General features: G+C 53.4%; 4 protein-coding genes across 8 annotated transcripts; 2 read left to right on the plus strand and 2 right to left on the minus strand.

Moving 5' to 3' along the window:
- The first annotated feature begins 1,471 nt into the window (after positions 1–1,471).
- On the plus strand, positions 1,472–5,039 carry LOC111145813 (galactose-1-phosphate uridylyltransferase). 3 transcript variants are annotated; one of them, XM_022501059.1, is made up of 11 exons: positions 1,528–1,609; positions 1,898–2,067; positions 2,292–2,367; positions 2,476–2,524; positions 2,640–2,769; positions 2,922–2,978; positions 3,124–3,246; positions 3,535–3,667; positions 3,767–3,850; positions 4,155–4,309; positions 4,599–5,039. In XM_022501059.1, exons 1-11 carry the CDS (start codon positions 1,528–1,530, stop codon positions 4,677–4,679), a joined length of 1,140 nt encoding a protein of 379 aa, XP_022356767.1. In that variant the 3' UTR covers positions 4,680–5,039. The 3 variants fall into 3 exon arrangements, with proteins under 3 accessions (XP_022356766.1, XP_022356767.1, XP_022356768.1); XM_022501058.1 differs by having other exon boundaries at positions 1,472–1,609; positions 2,292–2,524; XM_022501060.1 differs by lacking the exons at positions 1,528–1,609; positions 2,292–2,367; positions 2,476–2,524 and having other exon boundaries at positions 1,949–2,067.
- A 1,619-nt stretch (positions 5,040–6,658) lies between these two features.
- Positions 6,659–22,455, plus strand: LOC111145851 (interleukin 11 receptor subunit alpha). 3 transcript variants are annotated; one of them, XM_022501128.1, is made up of 13 exons: positions 6,659–6,699; positions 9,727–9,826; positions 10,116–10,176; positions 11,372–11,541; positions 11,677–11,791; positions 11,912–11,944; positions 12,030–12,196; positions 12,902–13,065; positions 13,854–13,995; positions 14,326–14,445; positions 14,554–14,650; positions 14,887–14,969; positions 15,472–15,907. In XM_022501128.1, the coding sequence occupies exons 2-13, from the start codon at positions 9,727–9,729 to the stop codon at positions 15,486–15,488; spliced, it is 1,269 nt and encodes a 422-aa protein (XP_022356836.1). In that variant the 5' UTR covers positions 6,659–6,699; the 3' UTR covers positions 15,489–15,907. The 3 variants fall into 3 exon arrangements, with proteins under 3 accessions (XP_022356836.1, XP_022356835.1, XP_022356834.1); XM_022501127.1 differs by lacking the exons at positions 6,659–6,699; positions 15,472–15,907 and adding exons at positions 6,937–7,925; positions 21,877–22,455; XM_022501126.1 differs by lacking the exon at positions 6,659–6,699 and adding an exon at positions 6,937–7,925.
- LOC111145853 (C-C motif chemokine ligand 27) lies at positions 15,974–17,660 on the minus strand. Its single transcript, XM_022501129.1, has 3 exons — positions 16,630–17,660; positions 16,342–16,474; positions 15,974–16,153 (listed from the first exon to the last, which is right to left on the minus strand). Exons 1-3 carry the CDS (start codon positions 16,814–16,816, stop codon positions 15,994–15,996), a joined length of 480 nt encoding a protein of 159 aa, XP_022356837.1. The 5' UTR covers positions 16,817–17,660; the 3' UTR covers positions 15,974–15,993.
- On the minus strand, positions 19,464–20,449 carry LOC111145854. Its single transcript, XM_022501130.1, has 4 exons — positions 20,397–20,449; positions 20,035–20,102; positions 19,748–19,807; positions 19,464–19,626 (listed from the first exon to the last, which is right to left on the minus strand). The coding sequence occupies exons 2-4, from the start codon at positions 20,079–20,081 to the stop codon at positions 19,470–19,472; spliced, it is 264 nt and encodes an 87-aa protein (XP_022356838.1). The 5' UTR covers positions 20,082–20,102; positions 20,397–20,449; the 3' UTR covers positions 19,464–19,469.
- Positions 22,456–25,767: the final 3,312 nt, after the last annotated feature.

Here is a 25,767-nt window from a genome sequence, read left to right on the forward strand (position 1 = left end):
GGTCTTCTTCACACTTTCATGATTTTTCTTTTCTTTTCTTCTTCTTCTTTTTTTTTAATTTATTTTATATTTTTAAAGATTTGATTTATTTATTTATTTGTGAGAGAGAGAGAGCGCACACGCGCGAGCGCACGCACAAGCTGGCAGAGTGCCAGGCAGAGGCAGAGAAAGAAGAAGGTTCCCTGCTGAGCAAGGAGCCTGATGTGGGACTCCATCCCAGGACCCTGGGATCATGACCTGAGCCAAAGGCAGTGGCTTAACCAACTGAGCCACCGAGGCGTCCCTCTTTTGTTTTTTTTTTAAATAAGAAGGTGTGCTTTCTTTTCTTTCTCTCTTTAAAAAAAGATTTTAATTACTATTTGACAGAGAGCACAAGCAAGGGGAGCGAGAGGGAGCAGGAGAAGCAGACTCTCGCTGAGCAGGAAGCCCAATGCAGGGCTTGATCCCAAGACCCTGGGATCAGGACCTGAGCCAAAGGCAGAGCCTAGTGGACTAAGCCACTCTGGTGCCCCATTTACTTCCAGATTTATTTCTTTCCTTCTTTCTTTCTTTCTTTCTTTCTTTCTCTCTCTCTCTCTCTCTCTTTCTTTCTTTAAGATTTTTTTTTTTTAATTTATTTCACAGACAGAGATCACAAGTAGGCAGAGAGGCAGGCAGAGGGAGAGGGGGAAGCAGGCTCCCCGCTGAGCAGAGAGCCCAAAATCAGGGGTAGATCTCAGGACCCCAGGACCATGACCCATTCGAAGGCAGAGGCTTTAAACCATTGGGCCACCCAGGCGCCCCACTTCCAGATTTCTTATAGCCCTCTTACACTGCTTACTTCTTGTGCTTTCGGCATGAGCATCTGAGAGAGAGTATGGTTACTTAGCCATTTTTCCCCAAACCTGTTTCTCCTGCCTGGACGGGGTGGGGTGTGATTTTGGAGAGCTATCCATTCCTCCAGGTACTAACTGGAGGCCAGGGTTCAGCTAAAGCAGATCACTCCCACCCTCAACCCCCTACCATTTTGCTTCTCCTCCACCAAAGATATTGAGCAAGTAAGTGAGGTAGCTATGGATCCAGGGTTATACCCCTACTTGGCCCTAGACTGTAAGCTGCGGGAGAGCAGAGACCATACCTGACTGGTGCAGGGGCATCCCTTTGCCCCACATGGAGCCTAGGCTAGGGGCCTGGCACACAAATATTCAGTAAATATTTGCTAAATGAATGACCGAATGGACCACTGCATGCAGCAAAGAAATCTTGTAAATGTCATGGAGCTGAGGGATCTGCAATACGTGGCTTTTACAGAGAGTCTTCTAAGGTAGTGACTTGGCCCAGGGGTGTACTGGGATGACCAAAGCCGCCCCTCCAAAGTGCTAGGCTTTCCTGAGTCCCGCTCGCTATTGGGCGGGTGCGCGGGCGGGCCCTTTGGCAGTCACGTGCTGGCTACTGGCCAGTCATCGGGGCGGGGCGGGGTAGACCCGGAGGTGGGTGAGAGTCGGCTCTGTACAGTTCCAGACGATCCCCACCCACACAAGTGGTCTAATGTCGCGCGGCGGATCAATTCCTGAGCAGCGCCAGCAGGCGTCAGAAGCAGACGGCATCGCCACCACCTTCCGGGCTAGCGGTAACTGCAGGGCGTCTGGGACTCGCTGGAACGCGGAGCCGAGCCCTCCCTTTGCTTAGAAAGTTATCGTCCCTTCCCCCCCAGGTTGGCGCGCCCACCCGCCAAGCGGGCGCGACTGAGTTGTGGTCCCAGGCTAATGGAAGCTGGGAAGGCTCAAGCCCGGGCCATTGGCTCCTGAGCCGGACAGGGCTGAGAGGGTGCTTCTGAGGTTGGGCCTGCTGGTGGGTGAGACCCAGGGCAGAGAGGGTCAGAGAGTTTTGCCGACTGATCTTGTCTCTCTGTCCCCAGAACATCAGCATATCCGCTACAACCCGCTTCAAGATGAGTGGGTGCTGGTGTCAGCGCACCGCATGAAGCGGCCCTGGCAGGGGCAAGTAGAGCCCCCTCTCCTGACTACAGTTCCCCGCCATGACCCCCACAACCCTCTGTGTCCCGGGGCCACACGGGCCAATGGAGAGGTAAGCCTTTAGAACCTACTTCTGCAACCGGACCAGGAGTAGTAGCTCCCTCTTAGAGCTGCCCCTCACCCACAAGGGAGTAGACCTCTTTCTGTGTTAGGTCCCACCAAGTCTTTGACCCCACAGCCCATCTTCCACACCCCCTTGTAGCCTGTCCAGCCCCGAAGCCCACGTGACTTGTGGGTAGGGAGCAGCAAATATTTCTACCAAAACCTTGTCAGTAGGTGAATCCCTACTATGACGGCACCTTTGTGTTTGACAACGACTTCCCAGCATTGCAGCCTGATGCCCCCAATCCAGGTAACCTGGCTATAGCTGCTGTTGGGCCGGGGGGAGGGTGGGGAAGAGAGGCTGGACCTCTTGGGGGACTTCTGTTGCAGACCGACACCCGACACCCTTTTACCTCAGGACCCAGTGATCATCCCCTTTTCCAAGCAGAGGCTGCTCGAGGAGTTTGGTAACTATGGATTTCCTCTCCAACCCAGGGCTTCGACTGAGCGCTAGGGTTGGGCTCTGCTTTTAGAAACAGCTAAGCCCCATATCTCTCTCATTTCTTCTCCCACGCTACCTAGTAAGGTCATGTGCTTCCACCCCTGGTCGGATGTAACACTACCACTCATGTCGGTGCCTGAGATCCGCACTGTCATTGATGCATGGGCCTCAGTGACAGAGGAGCTGGGAGCCCGGTATCCTTGGGTGCAGGTCTGTGAGGTTGCCCCCTCCCTTGGATGGGCAGGGAGGGGGTGACACAGCTTTGGTGCTGGGAAGCGGTATTCCTGTTCTCAAAGGGTGTGGTCGGGAGAGCTGATTTGTTGTCTCTCTGACTTCTAAAGCTCCCTACCTCTACCTGATAGATCTTTGAAAACAAAGGAGCTATGATGGGTTGTTCCAACCCCCATCCCCACTGCCAGGTAAGTGTGTCAGGGGCTCCAGTGGATTTCTGGGCTGAGTCCAAGGCAGTATTGTGGGGAAGGGAACTGGAGGGACAGACTAAGTAATGTGGAGGCTTGGGGGTGAAGGATCTGCCAGCTCTTCTCTTCTCCTGTCCCTTGACAGGTGTGGGCCAGTAGTTTTCTGCCGGATATTGCCCAGCGTGAGGAGCGAACTCAGCGGGCCTATCAGAGTCAACGTGGAGAGCCCCTGCTAATGGAATATGGCCACCAGGAGCTGCTCAGAAAGGTGGGAAAAACCCAGACCCTGTTTTCCCAAGGAACCCCTAATCTCACTCCAGAAGAGAAAGGTCTGTGAAGGAGAAGGGCAGAAGGGAAATAGCAGGAGACTTGATGGGAAGCCATAGTAGTAATCTAAAGGAAAGAGGATGGTGGCTTAAATTGGGTGGTAGTGGTGGAGGTGGCGAGAAGCCATCAGATTCTGAGTACGTTTTTTCTTCTCCTATTTGCTGACAACCTCTCCCCTGTCTCACCTCTCCCCCACTTTGATGACTTCATCTCCACTCGGTCTGCCCAGGAACGTTTGGTCTTAACCAGTGAGCACTGGTTGGTACTGGTCCCCTTTTGGGCAGTGTGGCCCTACCAGACACTGCTGCTGCCCCGTAGGCATGTGCGGCGCCTGCCTGAGCTGACCCCTGCTGAGCGTGATGGTGAGTCTCCCAACTGACCCAGGGGCCACGTTCAGGTTGGGGATGGCTCTGGTAGGGCCAACATCTTGGCCCTAGCTGAGAGTCAGGCTCTGATTCCAGATCTAGCCTCTATCATGAAGAAGCTCTTGACCAAGTATGACAACCTTTTTGAGACGTCCTTTCCCTACTCCATGGGCTGGCACGGTAAGACTTTGAGCATCCATACCTAGCCCCAATGTCTGAGGTCCTGAGGCCGAGATTAGTGGACTGTAGCTCCCAGCAGGCTTTGAAATACTTTTGGGGGGAAGTGTCCTGAGCAGGGATGCTGGGACCGAAAGTGGAACAACAGATTTGGTGAAACTATTTCCCAGTGTTTTCCAATGCCTTGTCTACTTACTGGCAAGGAATGCTGGGAGATGTACTTTTCAGGTACCCAACCTGGTTTGGGGGTAGGGGCTAGGCGGAAGAATTAAAAATGGGCTCTTCAGTTTTCTCTTCTTCCTGTTAGGAGCTCCCACGGGATCAGAGGCTGGAGCCAACTGGGATCACTGGCAGCTGCATGCTCATTACTACCCTCCACTCCTGCGCTCTGCCACCATCCGGAAATTCATGGTTGGCTATGAAATGCTTGCCCAGGCCCAGAGGGACCTCACTCCCGAGCAGGTCAGATTTCAGAGCACCCTGGGTTCTTGGGATCCTTTTCTCTTCCATTTCTCCAAGGGAGCCTAACAATCATGACCCTGAAAACCTCATAACCTAGGCATTCCTAAGGACTCAAGCTGCTCAGCTCTACTTCTGGTTATTCTGGCAGTCCTTATCACCAGCCTCCTGGTCCTACAAGCCTTCCCCCCAGTGTCTCCTAGGCAGTCGTTACTACTGTTCCGCTCATACGACTCCACACCAGCATTCTGGGCAGCCCTTATCCTCCCTGATTGTCCCCTGTTCCTTCCAGGCTGCAGAGAGACTAAGGACACTTCCCGAGGTTCATTACTGCCTGGGGCAGAAGGATAGGGAGACAGCAACCATCGCCTAACCACGCTGACCACAGGGCCTTCTGCTTGAGGGAACCAGGGACTGGGATTGGGAAGATGTGGAATCAATAAAACTAAACTGTGTTTCTCAAACTTTAATCACATATTCTAATGACAGAGGAGTATGAACTATAATCCTCAGGGATCTGGGTTAAAGGCCGATGGCACAGCACCAGCCACAACTTTACTTTTGCCTGCTGATACTCAAAAACTTAGAGTACAAAAATTCCACCCCAAATCTCAACCCAAATGAAGACTCAGTGCTATATCTGCCCTATAGATTCTTGTATTTCTGGAGTAACAAAGGCATCATAGTTTCAAGAAATGTTTAAAATCCTGAGTTCTTCGGGCGCCTGGGTGGCTCAGTGGGTTAAGCCGCTGCCTTCGGCTCAGGTCATGGTTTCGGGTTCCTGGGATCGGGTCCCGCATCGGGCTCTCTGCTCAGCAGGGAGCCTGCTTCCCTCCCTCTCTCTGCCTGCCTCTCTGTCTACTTGTGATCTCTCTCTGTCAAATAAATAAATAAAATCTTAAAAAAAAAAAAATCCCGAGTTCTTGTCTGTGGCTAAGGCTTTGGGAAGCCCAGAGCCCCCTTCACCACCACCCCTAGGATGATACATCAGCTCATTAGGCCTAGGCCTGAGGCTTTGGTGGGGAGCTGGTGAACAGGATCCTGGTCCCAGTGGTCAGTGGCCAGACACTGGGCTGCTGGCCAGAACCCTGGCTTTGTGAGTGGCTGCAGCTTGGTCCTGCTCCAGCCCACAGGGGCTGAAGAGGTGGGTAGGGAACATGCACATGGCTTTGTGTCCTTGACTTGTCTAGACTTTCACGTGCAGCGTATATGGGCAGGCTCTGCCCACTTGTATTGCCCATGGGCCCCCATGATTGCAGGGGAAGGAAAGCAAGAAAACAGCTTTGGCAGGAAAGGGCCTGTCAGAGTTAGGAGCCCCAGCCTGGGAAGAAGGGACCCTTGAGTCTGCTCCCTCCCCTCTGCACGTGTTGCCTTGGTAAGATTATATGAGTGTGTGGCAATAATAGGGCATGCGACCCAGAAGACCTGATGCCACCTAGTGCCCTCCAAACTTTTAGGTGAGGATAGGGCTTGTGAACAATGCAAGGATGGCCTGAGGCTTTTCATCTTAGTTCTTCTCTCAAGGTAACTTGAGTTCGGGAGGGCTGTCATGCCAAGGCTAGGCAGTGATGACTTGACCCGGGAGTACCTTGGCTGCCTGCCTTCTAGTCCAGGTTTTTTTTTTTTTTTTCCTTGAGACCTTGGAGGGGTAGGGCCTGGGACTTGGAGCGTCTGGAGGGAGCTCAGACAGACATGGTACACATCTCCCTTGAGACCCAGTGACTGGGGAGTAGATGTGAACCCTGAATGGGGGTGGCTGGTTTCTTAAGGCATACACCTACAAACACCTGATCCTACACCCTTGATTTGGCTGCATTTTGGAATCATTTGGGAGTTTTCAACACCGATGCCAAGGCCAGTTTCCAGAGATTCGGATTTAATTGGTTTGGAGTGTGGCTTGCCAGTTTTAAAACCACAAGGTCCAGCAAAGTTTGAGAACCATTGCCCCACAGAAGTCCTCCTTATCTCAAGTCCTCCTTATCTGGAGTCTGGGGCACCTTCAGCTTCTCCAGTCACCTGCCCAATGGCTCCCGAGCCACTGAACTTGTGGCTTTGTTTTTGGACTGCTGGAAGGAGGAGGGGCCTGAAAACTTCCAGTCCTGCTGTCCCAGCAGGGCAGTGCTGTAAGCGAGGACCCAGGAATTCAGCTCCACACTCTGTCCCCCAGCAGTCTCCTCAGTCCCGGACGGGACAGGAAGTGTCCGGTAGAGGTGGGGTGGAGGTGATTGGCAGTTGGAGGCTCCAATGGGCCCAGACCCCCTCCCTTTTTACCCCTGTCCTTCCATTGGTGCCTGGGCGGAGCCGCCCCCTCTGCTGGGGCCCCAGGGCGGGAGGGAGCAGAGGCCGGGGCAGAGGGCGAGGGCGGAGGGCGCGGGCGGCGGAGGCCGCAGAAGGTGAGGCCTTGGCTGGCTGGCTGGCGGGCGGGGGCGGGGGGGAGTGGTGGGGGCGGCGGGAGTCCCCGGGGAAGGCCTGCCAGGAGAGGGCGGGGCAGGGTAGTGAACAATCTGAAGGGCCTGGACCGGCTGACGGACTGTCAGTGTGTGCGTGTGACTCTTAGGCTGTGTGTGACGATGTCAGCGTGTGGACCTGTAACTGAGTACCGCTTGGTGCAGCTGTCAGTTACATGACTGCGTGTGTCAGTGCGCGTGTGGTCGAGTGTGCATGCGGCTGTGAGAGTGTGGGATTATGTGTTCTGTCCATGTGCAGTTTTTGGTGAGAGACTGGGTTGTGTGTTGGTGTGTGAGAGGGCCTGTCACCGCATGGGGAATGGGTTTGGGGAAGGTCTCTGTGGGGTTTAAGACTATGTGAGAGTGGGTGGCTGGGTTTATGTGTGCATTGTGTGACTTGAGCAGTAGCAGAGCGAGAGGGAGACTTGTAGTATGTGTGTGTCCTGTGTCAGACCGTGTATTATGTGTGTGTCCTGTGTGCTGCGAGAGAGTGGAGCTGTGTTGTATCGTGGGGACCAACTTCATTAGTCAGTGGGACTGACCTATCTGCTTAACACCCAGCAAAGACAGACCCACGCCAGCACACTTATCTTCCCTTCCTTTCTGTGCCCTGGAATCCCTCTCATTGGTCTACTGCTTATTTTCTGTTTCCCTGTCTCAGTTTCCTTTTATTTCTTTTTCTCTCCTTACTATTGTCTTTCTAGAGCTGTCAGTCATCTGTGTCTCCTCCTCACAGTTTTGTCTGCCCAGGTATCTCTTGTGTATCTGCCTCTCAAGTCCTCTGCATCTCTGTCTCTCTCTCTCTGTCTCTGTACCCCTGTGCCTAGCTCCCCTGCTCACCTTTGTCTCTTTGGGTACATGGAGGCCTGAATGGTGATGAGATGTGGGATCTGCCATGCTAAGAGCTCCCTGAAAGAGGGGCTGAAACCATCATGAGGATTTGCTTTTAGGGAGTGCTGCGTCCCCATCCCGGGGCAGAGTGCTAAGTGTCTGTGTGTCTGTGTGTGAGGGTATGGGTATGAGTCTGAGTGAGGGTGTCTGAGTGTGTCCATGTGACTGTGAGTGGCTATATCTGAGAGTGTGTGTCTGAAGGTAAGTGTGGGTCTTGTGTATCTGGCACCAAGGGACCAAAGGCATTTCCTGGTGCTGGGGCCCAAAGAATGGAGGGGGAGGTGAGAAATGGCTGGAACGTCCAGGGGCAGAGGGACTGGACTCTGGGTTTTCTTTATACCTCCCAACCTGGGGCCTCCCTTTCCCTCAAAAAACAGCTAGCTATGCCCCAAGGAAATATTTGCTGGGGAGTGAAAAGAGTGGGGGCAGGAGTCTGTGTCTGATTTTTCATTTGGTTATGCCGTTGTGTGTTCAAGGGAGTGTCTTTTTGTTGACTGCGCCTAGTTGAGTCCACGCATGAATGTGGCTGGGTGAAAACATAGGGAATCTCTCCCTGACAGGGACATAAGCAGCCCTCCTTTCCCTCTTGCTGGCCCTAGCTGTGCCTGTGGCTTCCTTTCCAGACTGGGGGGAGGCCTCTTCCCTTCCCAGGGCCTCGGGTGGGAGGGGGGGGCAAAAGGGGAGGAGGGAGGAGGAATGAGGGAGGTGGGGGCCTCACTCAGGGCGGCTGAGCTCTAGGGCCCAGAGGGGCGGAGGAGGGAAGGGGAAGGAGGGGATGATTCTGGGGTCCCAGAACTGAGTGGAGCTGAGACGGGTGCTGTAGCTGGTGGGAGGAAGTCCTGGAGGCCATGGACAGTCAGCTACTGGGATCACCGAGGTAGGGCGGGGCTGAGCAGGGTGAATGTGGCTGGGGTCGGGGTGGGGGGGGGAGTGTGAGCCACTAGACACATTCAGACTGATACACAGACATGTGGAGGCCCTTGTTCTGCTCTGCTTGAGAGGGCTCAGTGCTCTTCCTCTTTTGGAGCCCTTGCTTGCCTGGGCCCTCTCCCTATGTGCTCCTCCTGTGCCCATGGCCACTTCCCCACTGCCTTTCTCATCCTCCTCTTCTCCCATCCAGAATCCCTCTCTCCCAGCACTCCCACGGGCAGTGGTTATCATACACCTCCCTTGCTTTTCTAGTTCCCTCTGCCCTAGCCCAGCCCTTGCGTCCCTGAACCCCACCACCTCCTGGTTTTGATGTCGGAGCATCTTTTGGTCCTGTAGCCTCCACCCCAGGCCCCTTCCCTGCAGGCTTCTCACTCCTCAGCCTTCTCTCCCCTCCCCGACACCCTGTCTCCATCTCCTGGCTCCTTGCCCACCTCCAGCCTCTGGCAGCAGCCAAGGCATCTGGATCTGCTTAACTCTGCAGCCTCAGCCTGCTCCCCAGCCCCATCCAGCCTCACAGGCTTGGGACCAACAAGATTCCAGAGTCAGGCCCAGATGAGTGGCCTAAGGAGCTGGGCTCAGGAGAGAAGAGGCCTGGCAGCCAAAGTAGGGCTAGGCCTCGTGGTAGGAAGACAGCGTGGGCTCAGACCTACCACGACAGCACCCCCACCCAAGTTTGATAAAGGCTTTCTCAGGTTGACCAGAGGCAGTGAGTCGCCCTGGGCCAGGTGGGGGTAGACACTGGAATTCCCAACAGCTGGGTTGGAGGAGTTAATGGGAGTGACTGAGCTGGTGCCAGCACTTGGTGCCAGGGGTGGGCGCCAAGGGTGGTGTGTGTGTGGGGGGTACTTCTGGCACAGTCTGTCGCCTCCGGCTTTTGTTCTGGGCCTTAGGCCCAGGACTGAGATGGAGGGTGTGTGTGTGTGTGTGTGTGTGTGTGTGTGTGTGTGTGTGTGTGTGTTGTGTGTTTGCATGTATGTGTATGGGTGTATGGTGGAAAGGGGGACCTTAGATCAGATCCCTTGCTGTTTTCTAATATCCTCATCCCATTTGGGACCAGTTTTCTTCCTAGAAGTTCCCAGTTTAGAAGAGGAGGCAGGCTTTAGCCTCACATCTGGGCATGGGGGATTGCTGACCCTGCCTCTCTCTCCACAGATGAGCAGCAGCTGCTCAGGGTTGAGCAGGGTCCTGCTTGCCTTGGCTGTAGCCCTGGTGTCTGCCGCCTCCCCCTGTCCCGAGGCCTGGGGCCCCCCAGGTAAGAAGAATCCTGCTGTATGCCTCCAACTCTGACTTATGACTTGCCACCCTCCCTGTGAACCCTTTCCTTGCCTAGTCTGTGACCCCCAACCCCTGACATCCAGCCAGGCAATATTCCTTCTCTGCCCTGTCTTCTGACCTCTGTCTCTAGATTATAACATGATGCTTTGAGCCAGTGACCCCACCCAGGCTTAAAAGTCTGCTGTTTACCCCGTGTGCTCACTAAGAGGGGGCTGGGATGGGAGAGAGGGACAGGAAGAGCCTTTCCTCAGAAATGCCCTCCACAGGGGTCCAGTATGGGCAGGCTGGCAGGCCCATGACACTGTGTTGCCCTGGAGTGACTGCTGGGTAAGTCCCCCACCCCTGCCCACCGGGCTGACAGTCATGACCCTTTCTTGACTCTGTCCAGTCCTCATGCCCCTCCCATCCTTGCCCCGTGTCTTTAATCCTCATCTCTTTAGCTATCCTAACCCTCAGACCATCCTTATTCAATGGAAAATTTGAACCAGCATGTATTGAGCACCTGCTCAGTCCCTGGTCTGTTCTAGGCTCTGGGCTCTAGCAGCGCACATGCCTGGCAAGATGCCTGCCTATGTAGAGGTTAGATTCTAGTAGGCCAGACAGATAATAAGCAAATATAAATCTTTTTTTTTTTTTTTAAGATTTTATTTATTTATTTGACAGAGAGAGAACACAAGTGGGCAGAGAGGCGGGCAGAGAAAGAGGAGGAAGCAGGCTCCCTGCTGAGCAGAGAGCCCGATGTGGGGCTCAATCCCAGGACCGCGGGATCATGACCTGAGCCGAAGGCAGAGGCTTTAACCCACTGAGCCACCCAGGCACCCCAGCAAATATAAATCTTGCTAGGGAGTGGTACCTGCAGGGCAGAAAATCAGAAGAAAGTGATGTGAAAGAGGATATCTGATCGGTTACTTCTTCTTCTTCTTCTTTTTTTTTTTTTTTTAAGATTTTATTATTTATTTGACAGAGAGAGAGAGATCACAAGTAGGCAGAGAGGCAGGCAGAGAGAGGGGAGGAAGTAGACTCCCTGCCGAGCAGAGAGCCCGATGCGGGGCTCGATCCCAGGACCCCAAGATCATGACCTGAGCAGAAGGCAGAGGCTTAACCCACTGAGCCACCCAGGCGCCTCTGATTGGTTACTTTTTATTGGTAATAAGGGAAGGCTTCTCTGAGGAGGTGACATTGAAGCTAATTTCTGAAGGTCAAGAAAGAGGCAGCCATGCACATGTTAGGCATTCCTGACTGAGGGAATAGCTAGTGCAAATGCCCTGAGGTGTGAATGAGTTCAATACTCTTGAACAGAAAGAAGACCAATGTGTCTGGAGTGTAGTGGGTGAGGGGGCGAGAGGGAGGAGCTGAAGAAGGAAAGGAAGGCAAGGGCTAGATCACCAGGGGCTTTGTAAGCCCCTGGATTTAAAGGACCTAAAAGGGTTTTATTGCAAGCGCAGTGAGAAGCCAGTGGAGAGCTATGGCTTAGGTTAACATTTTAAATCTTCCCTCTATCATCACCTCGTCTCACCCCCAGGGCCCCGGTGTCCTGGTTTCGGGACGGGGAGACGAGACTGCTCCAGGGACCTGACTCTGGGCTAGGGCATGAACTGGTCTTGGCCCGGGCAGACAGCACCGACGAAGGCACCTACATCTGCCGGACCCTGGATGGTGCACTTGGGGGAATTGTGACCCTACAGCTGGGCTGTGAGTTGGGGAGGGAGTATTGGGTGGCCGCGATGAGGCAAGGGGCTGTTGAGGGCATCCAGGCCCTGAGTAGGCCCTCTAGGATGGGAAGGACCTGGGGACTTCTCAGACTCCAGTTGCACCTTCTGCCTCTAGACCCCCCAGCCCGCCCTGTTGTCTCCTGCCAAGCAGCTGACTATGAGAACTTCTCTTGCACTTGGAGTCCCAGTCAGGTCAGCGGTTTACCCACCCGCTACCTCACCTCCTACAGGTGTGTGCATGATTGGGTGTGTAAGCCTATACATTTGGGTGTGCATGGGAGGCAGAAGGCCTTAGAGGGAGGAAGGATCCTCTTTTCCTTCCTGACCTCAGATGGTCCCCTTCCTGCCAGGAAGAAGACCGTACCAGGAGCTGATGGCGTGAGGTAGGACATAAAGGAGAGGTTGGGGACTCCAGCTGGATCCCCTAATGAGCATTTCCAAAGCCCACAACCACATCGTCCCTCCTAGGATGAATCCATCCACAGGGCCCTGGCCATGCCCACAGGATCCTCCAGGGGCTGCCCGTTGTGTAGTCCATGGGGCAGAGTTCTGGAGCCAGTACCGAATAAATGTGACTGAGGTGAACCCGCTGGGGGCCAGCACACGCCTGCTGGATGTGAGCTTGCAGAGCATCTGTGAGTACCCATTTCCGCTGCGCCTCAGAGACCCCAGATGGACTTCAGGGCACAGAAACCCCAACACCGAACCTCCACCTGCCAGAGCTCCCAAACAGTTCCCTCCTAATGGAGACCCCATTTTAGCACACAGGTAGCTACTGTGGAGACTAAGAAGCCGAAGAGATCAGCCCAGGAGGCAGGGTTACCTCAGCCTCTAGAGGTTGCTACCCCTAGCCCCTCCTGGCTTCTAGTGCACAAGTTCTTCCTGGGTTCCTAACCCCAGACTGCCTCTGGTTCCAGGCCCTGTGCTAAAGGCAGCCATGCCTTGTGTCCTCCCTGCCCAGTGTAAGCCCTTGCTGGCCCCTCTTTCCTTTTGATCCGTATGTGGGAGGGGGAACTAAAGCTCTAGCTAAGAGCTAGAGAGAGACAACAGACCCCATGCTGAGTATGGAGCCTGACGTGGGCCCAATCCCATAACCCTGAGATCCTGACCGGAGCCGAAACTAAGAGTAGGACGCCCAACTGGCTGAGCCACCCAGGCGCCCCAGCTCATTTTATAACAAGGATAACAGACAGGTCCTGAGCCCAGAGGATGATCAAGCTTAAGATTTCCCCAAACCCCTTGGAAATGCCTCCTTCAGGTAACTTTAGGCATATACCCACCTTCCCTTGGTGGGTATATGCCTTTGTCCTGTCCTGACTTTGTGTCTCCACTACCCTCAGTGCGCCCTGACCCACCCCAGGGGCTTCGGGTAGAGTCAGTTCCTGGCTACCCCCGCCGCCTGCATGCCAGCTGGACATACCCTGCCTCTTGGCCCCGCCAGCCCCACTTTCTGCTCAAGTTCCGACTGCAGTACCGTCCAGTGCAGCATCCGGCCTGGTCCACGGTGAGGCCTGGAATGTATCCCAGTCTGGGGCTATGGCTTCTGCCTCTGGTTTCATGTCCCTGGCTATTCTACGTGACGTACTGGCAGGTCACCAGAGCCCTGTCACCTCTCCCAGTAGAGTACTGTCCCTGGGTGATCCTTTGTGCTGGGTGCTGGGGTTGCCGCTGGGTGCGAAAGGCCCAGTCTCTGCCCTGTGTGGGCTGTAACTCTGATGCCAGCCCATCTGTGGGAGGACAGGAGTGGCTTTTTGCAAATGACTTTTCTAGAAAAAGGAGTGCCTTTCACCCAGAGGCACATTCTTATACAAACATTCATATATTCAGATGAGGACAGTAGTGAATTTCCACCTCTGAAGATATTAAAGATTGGCTGGCAGCAAGTCTGGGGAGCAGCGGCTTCAGATAATGCCCAGTATTTATTGGTCGCTACCTGCCCGCCAGGCACCATACTACACATTTAGTATGCATTATCTTACTCGGGTATATTCTCCGCTATTTTATAAATGAAGAAACCAAGGCACAGAGTGGCCAAAGGTCACTCAGTAAGTGCTACAGCAAGGATTTGAACCCAGGCAGGCTGCCTGTGTAGCCACTATGCACTTTCATCTTCCACATACTTGGTGTACACCTGACGCCACCAGCCACCCCACGTGAGGCCCAGACAGCTCCCCCAGTCTGACAGGGATGGAACTGGGAGGAAGGGGTGCTCTTTGCTAACTAAGGCTGGGGGGAGATAGGCTTGGCATTAACAACCTAGATAACTGGCCGAGGAGCCATCTTCATTCCCAGGTGGAGCCAGCTGGATTGGAGGAGGTGATCACGGACGCCGTGGCTGGGCTGCCCCACGCTGTACGAGTCAGTGCCCGGGACTTTCTGGACGCTGGCACATGGAGTGCTTGGAGTCCTGAGGCCTGGGGAACTCCGAGCACTGGTGAGAGACTGAGCCCAGGGCACGGGCACCAAGCCCGTCCCGCAGCATCTGTCAGCTGGATTGGTGTGCAAGTGGGCTACACGCACATGCCCTGCCAGTGCCAATTGAGGTCCCAGTCTTCAGCCTTGGCTCTTCTCAGCCCTGCCCCAGTTTAAGCCCTGCCCCTCAGCCTCCACCTCCGTTAGGTCCTCAGAAGCTGGCTCTACCCTTTCGGCTTCCACCTCCTGGACTCCCCCCGTGTCCAAGCCAGGCCCTGGCCTCCCCTCGCAGAACCTGTCTTCCACCACCACCCTGTGTGGAGAGTTCTCTTCAGGTCTCGCCTCCCTTCAGGGCCTTTGCTGAAGGAGATGCCAGCTGAGGGACAGCTACAGAAGCCCCTGGAGAAAGAGCCTCAGGCAGACAGCCCCACTCCCCCCAGGCCCTCCCTCCTGCCAGACCCACAGCCACTTGGTAAGCTTGGGCAGGTGAACAAAGGTTGTGTAGGATGGGAAAGCCCTGGAGAAAAAGGGTTCGGTCAGGCAGCCTCGCTAACTGTGGCCTGTGACCCTCCCCGCTCAGACCACAGAGACCCGCTGGAGCAGGTAGCAGTGTTGGCATCTTTGGGAATCTTCTCTTTCCTGGGACTGGCAGCTGGGGCCCTGGCACTGGGGCTCTGGTAAGTAACTGCCAGTGGTCCCTCAAATTTGGATCCCACACAGATGTTCTGATACCCACAGACCACACACGTTCCCACCCTTCATGATTTCCTAGGGAAACTCTCTGATTCTGGAACAACTCCCCCCTTCTCCCTCCAACCCCCACTTCATTATTTGCACTGATTTCTCTCCTGACCTTGTATTTATACACTGTTTTGGAGGAGACAAAGATGCCCACTACCTTTTTGTGCTCCAGGCTGAGACTGAGACCAGATGGGAAGGATGGACCCCAAAAGCCTGGGTTCTTGGCTCCAGTGATTCCAGTAGACAAGATTCCAGGTGAGTAGGTCATCTAGGAGGTTTGGACTCAGAGGTGTGTACCCTCATTTTGAGTGTCTGGATTAATAGCCGGATGCTCTTGTCACTTTAAGGGTGTTGGCAATCAGAGTTGGGTCACCTCATTCATACGAAGTCTGAGCTCAGGGATGGACCTTTCATTCTTAAGTCCTTGGGCTCAGAGTTGGGTCTCTTCCTTCCCTCACATGGTATTTGGGTTCTTCGATTGGGCCCCCCTCATTTTCAGGGTGTTAAGCTAAGAACTGGATATCTGTCTTTTATTCTGGGGTGTCTTAGATCAGAGCTGGGTCCCCTCCCTTATTCTCAATGTATCTGGGTCCAGAACTAGGAACACTTCATCTTCAGGGTGTTGGGGTTCAGAGCTGGGTTCCCCTACTCATTCTTGGTGGTGGGCTCAGACCTTCATCCCCTCCCTCATTTTCAGGGTGTCTGGGCCAAAATCTAGTCCTTTTATCTTCCTTGATTTGCCTCCTGCTTCTTCTAGGAGCCCCAAACCTGTAGATGACCCAGGAGGGCTTCAGCTGATTCCACCTATAACTCTGTCTTGCTGGTGTGGATGGACAGATAGAACCCAGGCAGGATAGTAGATCCCCATGGAGGCAGGAGGGCGGGGAGTGGTCTCAGCTGGAGGTTCTGTTTGGAACCCAGTTCTGTCAGACTTTGTTCCAGACTTGCCAACTGAAAGGTGCCTGGACCTCTCATTTCATCTCAGAGCTGGAGGTCCACCTGAGGAATGTGTGTAGATGTGTGTTTGTGTCCATGTGTGCCCATGTGTATGTGAGGTAGGGAACATGTTTTCTCTCAATGTATGCATGTAGGTGCCTGGGGAGTATCTGTGGCTCCTTGGCACTTGGCCTTGCCCCTGGAGGGGTTTGTGACGATGTGAATAAAGAGAACGAGGAGGTTCTTCTGTTTATTAACACGTCTCCCAGCTTCAGATTCAGGGCCCACAGGAGAATGCACAGAATTTGGAAACCACAGTCAGAGACTGTTGTCCAGTGCTGCTTTATTGTTCCAGCTCCTGGGGGCCCTGGCCCATTTTCCCTATCAGCCCCAAATTCAGGTTAGGCAGAGTCCCCCGGAGCCTCCTCCCTTGGCGCTCGAACCACCGAGCCAGGCTGCGGTTCTGAGGGTGGATGCAGACACTGCGTCGAGACAGGTAAAGCCTGGGAAAGGAAAGGTGCAAAGCCATAGTCATAGCTTGGCAATGAGGTTAGAGTCCAGGGGTTAGGGCAAAGGCTAGATGAAAACCCGAGTCAGCATCAGAATTAGCAGTTGGGGTTGGGGTTGGGATCAGCATCAGGGGATGGGACTGAGGTCAGGGGTCTGTATAAGGGAGAGGGTCAGAGCTCACACGAAGGCCTGGAGGTGACAGTCCCCATCAGCTTCCTGTACTTCCACCCGGATGACCCTCCTCAGTAGCTTGTTCGAGAGTGGCTGGCGGTAGAGCTGAGTACAGCAGGTAATGCTGGTTGGCAGTGGCAGTGCTAGGGGACAATGGGGCCATGTGTTCAGAGGGCTCCTGACCCAAAACCCTTCCATCAGACCCCTGGAGGATGGACTTCCTTGGTCCCTTTCCCTCCATCCCATTCACCCAGAGGCATTCTGAGGAAATGCCCTTCTAGACCCCCCAAGCGCTCACCTGCTCCAGGGTCTGGGCTCAGCAGCAACAGCAGCAGCAGCAGGAGGCTGCTTGTGGATGAGGGCCCCTTCATGCTGCTCAGCCTGGGTACTTCTCTCTCTCCTCCTCCTTCTCCCCTACCTTTTATCTGGTGCCTTTTACCTGGGGCACCAGGTGAGTCAGAGGCAGATGAAGATGTATTGCTCATCCTGTGACATTCCTGGGCCCTAATTGCCACAGACCCCTTCCTCTTCCAGGACTGCCATTTCGCTTGGCTTCTAAGCCCTGGACAGAGAAGCTGGAGAGAGGGGTAGTGCCTGATATGAAGACTGATGGTACAGTGACTGAGTAAGGGCACCTAAGTATCCACATGTCCAGGAATCGACATTCACACTCACAAACCCACAGTCACAGTCACACCTCAATCACTCAGTCAACCTTATGTCCAGAGACAGAATCACATAGCCCCAGTTCTACTTGAAGTCCTACTCCCACATAGTTGTGTCTTCACAATCATTCAATCACACACAAATTCTCATAGGGATTGTGGGTGGGGTGGGAGCAGAGGGCAGGCCAGCACCAACTTGCCTTCATCTTCCCCTCTCTCCTTCCTGCCCTAGCCTGCCTGTCTTATCAGGAAAAATTGATGGGTATGGATCCTTAAAGCAAGCTCTGCTGGCTGAGGATGAGTCTTGGCTAGGACAGTCACATCCAGAGTGAGGAGCTGGGTGCTACTGGGGTACCTTTGGGATGCTGAGGTGAGGGCTGCTTTACCCAGGGAGATGAGACAGGGCGGAAGGATGGGGTGGATAAGGCGGAAAGATAAGAGAAGATAAAGTTCTTTGGTGCCAGGTTGCTGCTGTCAAACAAGAAAAAGACCCAAGAAATCTTACCTTCCTATTTTTGCCTGGTCCTGTCCCAGAAATAGCAGCCTCTTGCCAGCAGGGGCCTGGGGGTTCCAGACTCAGTCCTGGCTTATTGAGACATCAGACTCAAGAGCTCAATTACTTCTCTTTTGTTCTATTCAAATTCCAGCCTCTCCCTGCTGCCCACCCAGATCCAGTAACACACCCCCCCCCCAACCCTTATACATTTTGCATCCCATCATCTTGCTAAAACCCTAACTTCTCTCCTTCCTGTCTCTTGTCTCCTAATTGCATTTCCAGCCCCCACTCCCTTCTTCCCCTTACCCCCTAAAGCAAAAGTCCTCCTCCTCCTCTTGTCCTTTCCAGGAAGCCAGGGATTGCCTGTGGTGGGGACAAGCTGCTAAGTTTAGTGCCTCTGGCACCTTGAATTTCCCACTCCTGGTCTGGGGATTTCAATCCTCAACTCCTGCTTTCTTTTTGAAACATAAACTGAGTCATAACCTAGTAATCCAGACCTTATCTGGTTGTTGTAAGGGTGCCTTCTGCAGCCTTCTGCTCTGCGGCCAGCTCTCCTCTAAGGGACAGGCCTTCTCCCGGGATAGGGATGCAAACCTATCCCGGGCATCTTGCTGCTGCAGGGCTGCTGAAACAAGTGGGAGGGACCATCCGTTCCAAGAGTAAGAACTAGTTCCTGTCCCATGCTGACCAACTCGAGCTTCTCCTCCTTCCTGTCCAGCGTGAGGCCTGAAGGCCCTTTCCTGGAGTTTGTCTTGTGGATACTCAGGAATTCTGACAGTGTCCTGGTGAGGTGTCGGCCCAGGGCTGGACAGGGCACTCCACTTTTGACAGGGTTCTTGATGTAGACATTCTGAGGAAATGGCTCAGGAACCTGAGTCCGTTCTTGAAGGTGGCCACAACCCAGAGGTCACTCATCTTGAACTGCTAGTACCAGAGGTCTTGGAGTCTCTCTCCCACCGTCCAGTCTGGACTTGTGCCCCAGAGCTTGGATGCAGCTCTTGGGATACCATTTACTTATCCCAGCTGGTTGTCTGCCACATACTTTGTGGTCTTTCCTGGACCAATCGGTCCAGATACCTGGGAAGACAAGAAATGAATTCTTCCAGGTATGTACCCATCTCTCCCCTTTGGCTCTTCCAAAGATAGGGCCAAGTCTTCTCCCCAGCCACAGTCTGCTGTGGTGGGGGGAGCCCCAGGCTGAAAGTTAGCTTTGCCCCATAAATTGGGCTGTCTCTTTTAACTTAATCTTCCCTGTACCTTTTCTGGTGCTGCGTCTCCTCCCTAACTGAAAGCAGGCCCACTAGGAGTCCCTCACCCTCAGCACTTCAGGAGCTAGAGAGTCTCAGGTCAACTAGGTGACAAGACAGGGGTGGCAGGGAGCTGTGGCTTTTGGGTTCTCCTAGGGATAGAGCAAGAACTGCTAGGTAAGCTGATGCCAAGTATCTTTAACCTGGGAAACACTGGGGGAGCCAGAAGTTGTATTAATTGTAGGAAAGATCTCCCAACCATCCAAAGTCACTCCCCTGTGGCAGGCTGAGAGAGTCAGCGTCTAGGAATCCTCTCCTCCTCTCACAGCCTACCTCTTACAACTCTGGGCTTACAGTAGTTTAGATTCACTCTCAGAAGAAGATTCTCCAAGACACCTGGCCAAGCCCTGTCTAGAAGGAAGGTGGAACACATCAATGTGGGGATAGGCTGGGAGGAAGACGGGGACAGGGCTACTTAGTTCCCAGCATATAGGCTATTTACAGTGAAGTGTGTGGGGAGGGGGAGGGGTTAGGTGGCGCAGGGCAGTCAGTGACAGTAATGGGAGGCCTGACACTGAGAAGGGATCCTTAGTAATAACCGGGGCCAGGATATGGAAGGGCACCCTATCAGGGAGGGAAGCCCTGTCAGTAACGAAAAGCAGGCGTGTAGAGGGGCTCCCGAATGGCGGCAGCGGCGGCAGAGTCAGGAGGGCAGCACGGTGGCTTCGGTTTAAATCTTTAATGCACCGGCTGGCTGGGCAGTGGCGGTGGGGGTGCGGCGGGGGAGGCCGCGACCCGAGCGCTGGGGGGCAGGGCCCAGGCCGCTTGACAGACAGCTCATCAGGCCTCGTAGAGGCTCCAGCTTCTGCTCCCGGGGATGCGCCGAGCTGTGGGGCAACCCGACAGTGGCATGAGGCAGGGAGGGGACTCCCGGATTCCCCCCATCCGTCCTCCTGAGGCTGAGCCTCGTACGCCCCGGGCGGGTCCGCGGTGTCGCAGCCCCCTCACCTCCTGTCCCTCCGCCACATGCGCAGCCAGGGGAAAAAGTAGAAGCAACCCCAGTAGATCCTGCAGAGAGAAGGCCGGGCCGGGCGGGGCGGGGCTGACCCCACGGACTCCGCCGTTCAGACGCCTCACCCCTCCCCTGGAAGGCTCCGCCCCGCCCTTTGGAGGCGGTTCCCTCCGCAGCCCACGCCCCCTGAGGGGCCCCACGCCTCCCGCCCGCGGAGAACTCGCGCCCTCCCCCAACACCGGAGCGGCTAGGTTCCTCCTCCGCAGAACCCGCCTCCACTCACTCCTCCTCCGCCTCCAGCGCCACCTCGTATCTCCTCAATCCCGACATGTCCTGGGCTCCGAACGTCTCCTGGGGAGCGGCATGATTGGATCAAGGATACTCCAACCCCAGGTCCCCTTCTGTCATTCTCGGGACCAGTCTGACCTGTTCTCAGATAATCTGAGGCAGGTGCCCCCGGGAAGCCTCAATTGCCACATTGGGACAGGGTGGGACTGAAGAATTGGGAGGCATCAGACGTTAAGGAATTAGGAGGTCGGTCACCGCGGGGGCCTGGGGCATCCAGGGGGTCAGGACGAAAGATTTTTCGGTCATGGACCTGGGATATTTGGGGCCCTAGGTGAGGATTTCGGGGGCTGGCATCACCTGAAGGGGGGCTGAGGGGTCGGCGCAGCCTAAACTCCCGCCCTCCCTGGCTCCACCCCGGAAACAGACCGTTACCGTTACGTCATAGGGACTCCGTCGCGCTCCAGGGGTGGGGTTTGCCTATTACCCGGAAGGGGCGAAGTCTGAGCGTTTCTTTAGAGGAGGAGGAGTTAAAGTGTCACGCTGGAGGTGGAGCCAGGGTCCTTCTATCACTAAAGGGGCGGAGTCGGGCCCTATAACCTAGGTTGCGGACGGATTGTGGGACTGTCTTTTGTCAGGGATAGTATCAGATTGTGGAACTCTCTCCCTGGAGACCTCAGCCCCAGGCAGCAAGATGAGAGCTTTGGGACGCTATCCAGTACTGTTTTCCCAGTCTTCTCTCGTCTTGCTCTGCCCTCTACCCTGCCACTTGTTTGGCTGTGGTCTGAGAAGGAATAGGTCTCCAGAGAGGTCTCAGCTTAGATGAAGCAGACTACAGAAGTACTTGATGTGTGAGTGGCTTTGTCCAAGTCACTTAATGGCCAGGGGGTCACAGCCCTTCCTCTCTGAGCTAAAATTTATCTTCCTCTGATTTTTTGTTCCTACAGTCAGTCATTCGGTCAGCGGATATATCACGCTAGGAATGGGTATATAGCAGTAGAGCAGCCAGAATATTACAGGAAACATAGCACAGTGGTTGGAGGCAATAGAGCGTGTTGCAGTAGAACCTAGAGAGCGCAATTAACCAAGCGTAGGAGGTTGGGAATAGCTCTCTCTTTGAATTTCCCATGTAATAGGAATGTCTTTGTTATTTATGAGCCCCTTGGATAGTCACACCTGAGTTTATGCTAAGAGATGGGATGACTTAGGATCATCTGGGGAGGGAGGAAGAGACCCTTCTGGTTAGACTGTAGGGGAGTGACCAGAGTCATTCAGGCTGAAGTGTGGCAAATGGGTACACTACTCTTTTCCCCCATCCCACCTTTTTTCTCCCTCTCATACATCTCTTCCCCTGCCTGGGCCACAAATAAGATTGCAGACAGGTCCGTGGGTACCAGTTGGGTTTTACTGGAAGCATTGCTGTCTGAGTGTGGAGAAGAAGCTGCGCTCCTGCCACACTCACCCCTGCTCACACACACACTCCCATTGACACTCCAGGCCCTGTCTCTGCTGGGTCAGGTCTGGTGCAGAGCTGCTGGAGGCCTGGTCCTCCCTTCTGATCCTTGGTTCCCCAGGACTGCAGTGAGTCACATCCCTTCACTCGGACACAGGGCTCCCTCTGGGGCTGCCATGGGTTAACAACGGTGGTGCTCCTAGGGCAGGAAGGAGAGGGCGGGAAGGAGAGGCAGGGTCATGGGTTGGGGTCTTGAGCAGGGGCTGTGAGGGAGAAGCCAGGGCTGGGTAGGGTTGGGGTTGCCTTTGCAGAGTTCTTCTGCAGTCTCCAGATGATGCGGTCCACCCAGGACTGGTCTGGAGGGGCATAAAGGTGGTGTTTTCTCAGTGCAGTGAACCTGGAATAAGAAGGAATGGAAGAGTCCTGGAACCCAGCTTCCTGGCAGGCCCTGGTGTGAGGGGCAGAAACTGAGGACCGCATCTGGGAACCTGTTTCAGGGGCTTCCTTGTGATGAGGAGCTTGGCAAGGAGAAGGGAAGTAAAATGATGAGTGGAAGCCCAGGTGACAGAGGAGGTGATTGGAAGAGGAAGAGACTGGTTCATTTTCACCGCCTCCCCCACAAAGACAGCAGTACCCTACAGCCATCATTGAGAAGGAGCTAGGAACAAAAAGGCACCAGAAATGTTCCTGGAAATCGGGTATTGGTTCACCAAGAGACAGCGTCCTCGGAGTTGTTGGCATCACTCAGAGCTGGGGTGTGGGTGTAAGGGTTAGGGTTTGAGGGACTTTTACATGGGAAGACCACAGCACTGAATAGAATTCAGGATGCCTATCTGCTGCACCATAGCTTTAGTGTTCCTTTCTTTTCCGTCCACGTGCACTAGCCTCCTCTTCCTCTGGAAGCCCAGGCTAAAGGAGATAGACCCTCTACAGAGAAGGGCAGCCAGAGGCCCCAGGACCCATCCAGCTGTTGACACATTAAGGAATAGCAGGGGCACAGGCACATCTGTATCACACAGGTGCACACCTGGGTCATGGGCACACCCACACCACACAAGTCTGTGTATACATGGCACATGAATGTGCACAGTGCACGGGTACACCCGACAGTACACAAAAATGCAATCACAAGGGCACACCCATTTGGCATGTGTACACTCTCAGGTTCAGAGACTCACTCGGACCTGAACTCACAGTGTCCTCCACAGACTCCCTGTTCCCTCCTCTGCCCCTCATCTTACCATTTTACCCCTTCCCCTTCCCAGGGGAGACCAAGAAAGCAGTATGCTGAGAAGAGGAGTGGTGCTGTGCAGGAGGCCACGAAAGATGGAGAGATGGACAGATGGATAGACTCTTTGCAAGCAGCAAATGTGTGGATTGCAGGAGTCCTGCTTGTGTGCAGTCTTTGTGAGACCGTGAGGCTGGATGGCAGAGATTGAGTGGAAGAGTGACGGTAAGGGGGAGGGATCCATGATGGTTCTGTGATGTGTATGTGAGGCTCTTGCTGTCTTGTTTATGGCCTCCTGAAGCCTTCATTTTTTTTTTATATATATCCAAAAATTTCTTCCTTTCTGTTGTGTAATAAAGAATTTGACTGGTCTTTGTCTCTGATTTCTGAAAGGGAGATTTTAAATCTTTGAATTTCCCATGTAATAGGAATATCTTTGTTATTTATGAGCCCCTTGGATAGTCACACCTGAGTTTATGCTAAGAGATGGGATGACTTAGGATCATCTGGGGGATGGTCACAAGAAAAACCAACCATGTCACTGAAGAGTCGGGGCTTTGAGGGGCACTGGAGATTGAGTTCAGCCAATTCAGTCATGCCTACATAATGAAATTTCAATAAAAATCCTGGACACTAGAACTTGTAGAACTTCCTGGTTGGTGGACACATTGATGTGCCAGGAGGATGATGTGCCCATGAGGTTTAGAGCATGAAGCTCTGTATTTGAGACCTTCCCAGACTTTGCCCTGTGTGTATCTTCATTTGGCTCTTCCGGATTTATATTCTTTACAAAAAACTGTAAATATAGCCCTCCCGACTCTCACGAGTCATTCTAGTGAAATATTGAAGCTGAGGGATCATGGGATCTCCCTGGGCTTATAGCCAGTTGGTCAGAAATGCACATCACCTGGGAACCCCACAAGTAGGGGCAGACGTGTTGGGGACCGTGCCCTTAAGCTTGTGGAGTACGATGCAGAGTGGTTAGTGTGTGAACTGAGTTGGAGTATGTGAGTTGGTAGAATACCTTTCCACTGAATATATTTTTTTAAGATTTTATTTATTTATTTGACAGAGATAGAGCCAGAGAGCACATGATGGTTGTGGGGTGGGGAGGAATGGGAGAGGGAGAAGCAGACTCCCCGCTGAGCAGGGAGCCTGATGCAGGACTCGATCCCAAGACCCTGGAATCGTGACCTGAGCCAAAGGCTGTTGCCCAGCCAACTGAGCCACCCAGGCTCCACTGAATATTTTACCCACTGTATATCTAGAAGAACCTTCTATTCCTTTCATAACTCCTCAGTAGCCTCCCCACACCCATTTCCCGTTCTTTATCTTTTACCTCTGAGAATCTTAGTAAATCAGCAGTTTGTACAAGGCAAGGTATGTGTGTGGGGGCTGTTGGCACTGTCACCCTTAGGGGAATCTTTACAGTGTCCTCTCCTGGAGGAATTTGAACAATCAGTCTCAAGGTTTGGTTCCAGATTAGAGGTCAGAGTAAGTAGTATCTCCCCTTCCCAGGCTTCTCAACTTACCTCTTCTTTGTGGTTCTAAGACACTTGGGAATGGGGGGCACTTAGGTGGCTCAGTCAGTTAAGCATCTGCTTCGGCTCAGGTCACAGTCCCAGAGTCCTGGGATCAAGTCCTGAGTCAGGCTTCCTGCTTCTCCCTCTGCCTGTTGCTCCCCCTGCTTGTGCGTGCACTCTCTCTCTCTGTGTGTTTCAAATAAATAAATAAAATCTAAAAAAAAAAAAAAAAGAAAAAAAAGATACTGGGGGATGGGAGGAGTGGGAAAATTGGGAGCCAGCTGGTTCCCCAGATTTCCTAGAACAATGACAAAGTAGCAAGATGAAACTAGAGAAGGTGAGGCACCTGGGTGGTTCAGTTAAGTGTGTGCCTTCAGCTCAGGTCATGATCCTGGGATCGTGGAATGGAGGTCTGGATGGGTGGGGCTCCCTGCTCAGTGGGTGGTCTGCCTCTGCCTCTGCTTCTATGCCAACCCCTACCCCCCTGCCCATGTGCACGTGCATGCTCTCTCTCACTCAAATAATATAAAGTCTTTAAAAAGCAAAAAAAAAAAACCTGGAGAAGTTCCCTTCTCAGGTTCACAAGTCTCCCTAGGCCCATCACAGTGTCTATGCATCTGTCATTTGAGACCTGGTCTTCCCTCAGACAAGTTTTGCTAAAGGGAAAGTTTTCTGGAAGCAGATCCAATTCCTGTATCTCACATCTGAGGACTCTAGGGCTTCACCCTCCTGACCCAGCCAGCACTGACCCTTTGCCCTGTTGACCCATTTTCCTATGCCCCGAGCTGAGTCAGAGGAATAGCTTGAGGGGAATCTGGCCTAGAATGCCCCTTCTACTGTGCTTTCCCTATCGTGGGAATGAAGAGAGAATTTCTGAGAGAGGCTGGTCAGCTTACAGAGACAAGGAAACTAGGTAGGAGGAAGAGGAGCAAGTGCTTTCCTTACCTGATAAGAGGATCAAGAGACAGACCAGAGGAGGAGACCTCCCCTAATAGATGAATTGTGGAGCACTCCTCTGTTTCCTTTTCCAGCCCTAGAGCATGATGTGACAAACCTAACTGCAGACCCAAACTTTTCTACCTTCTCTGTCACCCATCCATGGGTCCATGTCCACTCTTCTTTGTCTATCTGTCTATTCTTCCTTCTTCCATCTTTCATATATCTTTTCATATCTTCATTTCCATTTGTACATGCATATGTACAACCATTTTAATCCAGTCATCATCTATTAATGTATTTGTTTATCCATCTATTATGTTAATAATTCCTATTTGTTGGTACTTGAGTGCCAGGCACCATGCTAAATTCTTTAAATTCATTGTCTCATGGCAAATCTATGAAGTAGAGTGCTGTGGGCTATGCTTTTGTTCATGCAGAAACTTTTTTTTAAAGATTTTATTTATTTAGGGACGCCTGGGTGGCTCAGTTGGTTAAGCGGCTGCCTTCAGCTCAGGTCATGATCCCAGCGTCTCGGGATCGAGTCCCGCATCGGGCTCCTTGCTCAGCAGGGAACCTGCTTCTCCCTCT

This window comes from Enhydra lutris, unplaced genomic scaffold (genome assembly GCF_002288905.1).
Source record: "Enhydra lutris kenyoni isolate GAN:26980312 unplaced genomic scaffold, ASM228890v2 scaffoldscaffold13, whole genome shotgun sequence".
Classification (NCBI taxonomy): Eukaryota; Metazoa; Chordata; class Mammalia; order Carnivora; family Mustelidae; genus Enhydra; species Enhydra lutris.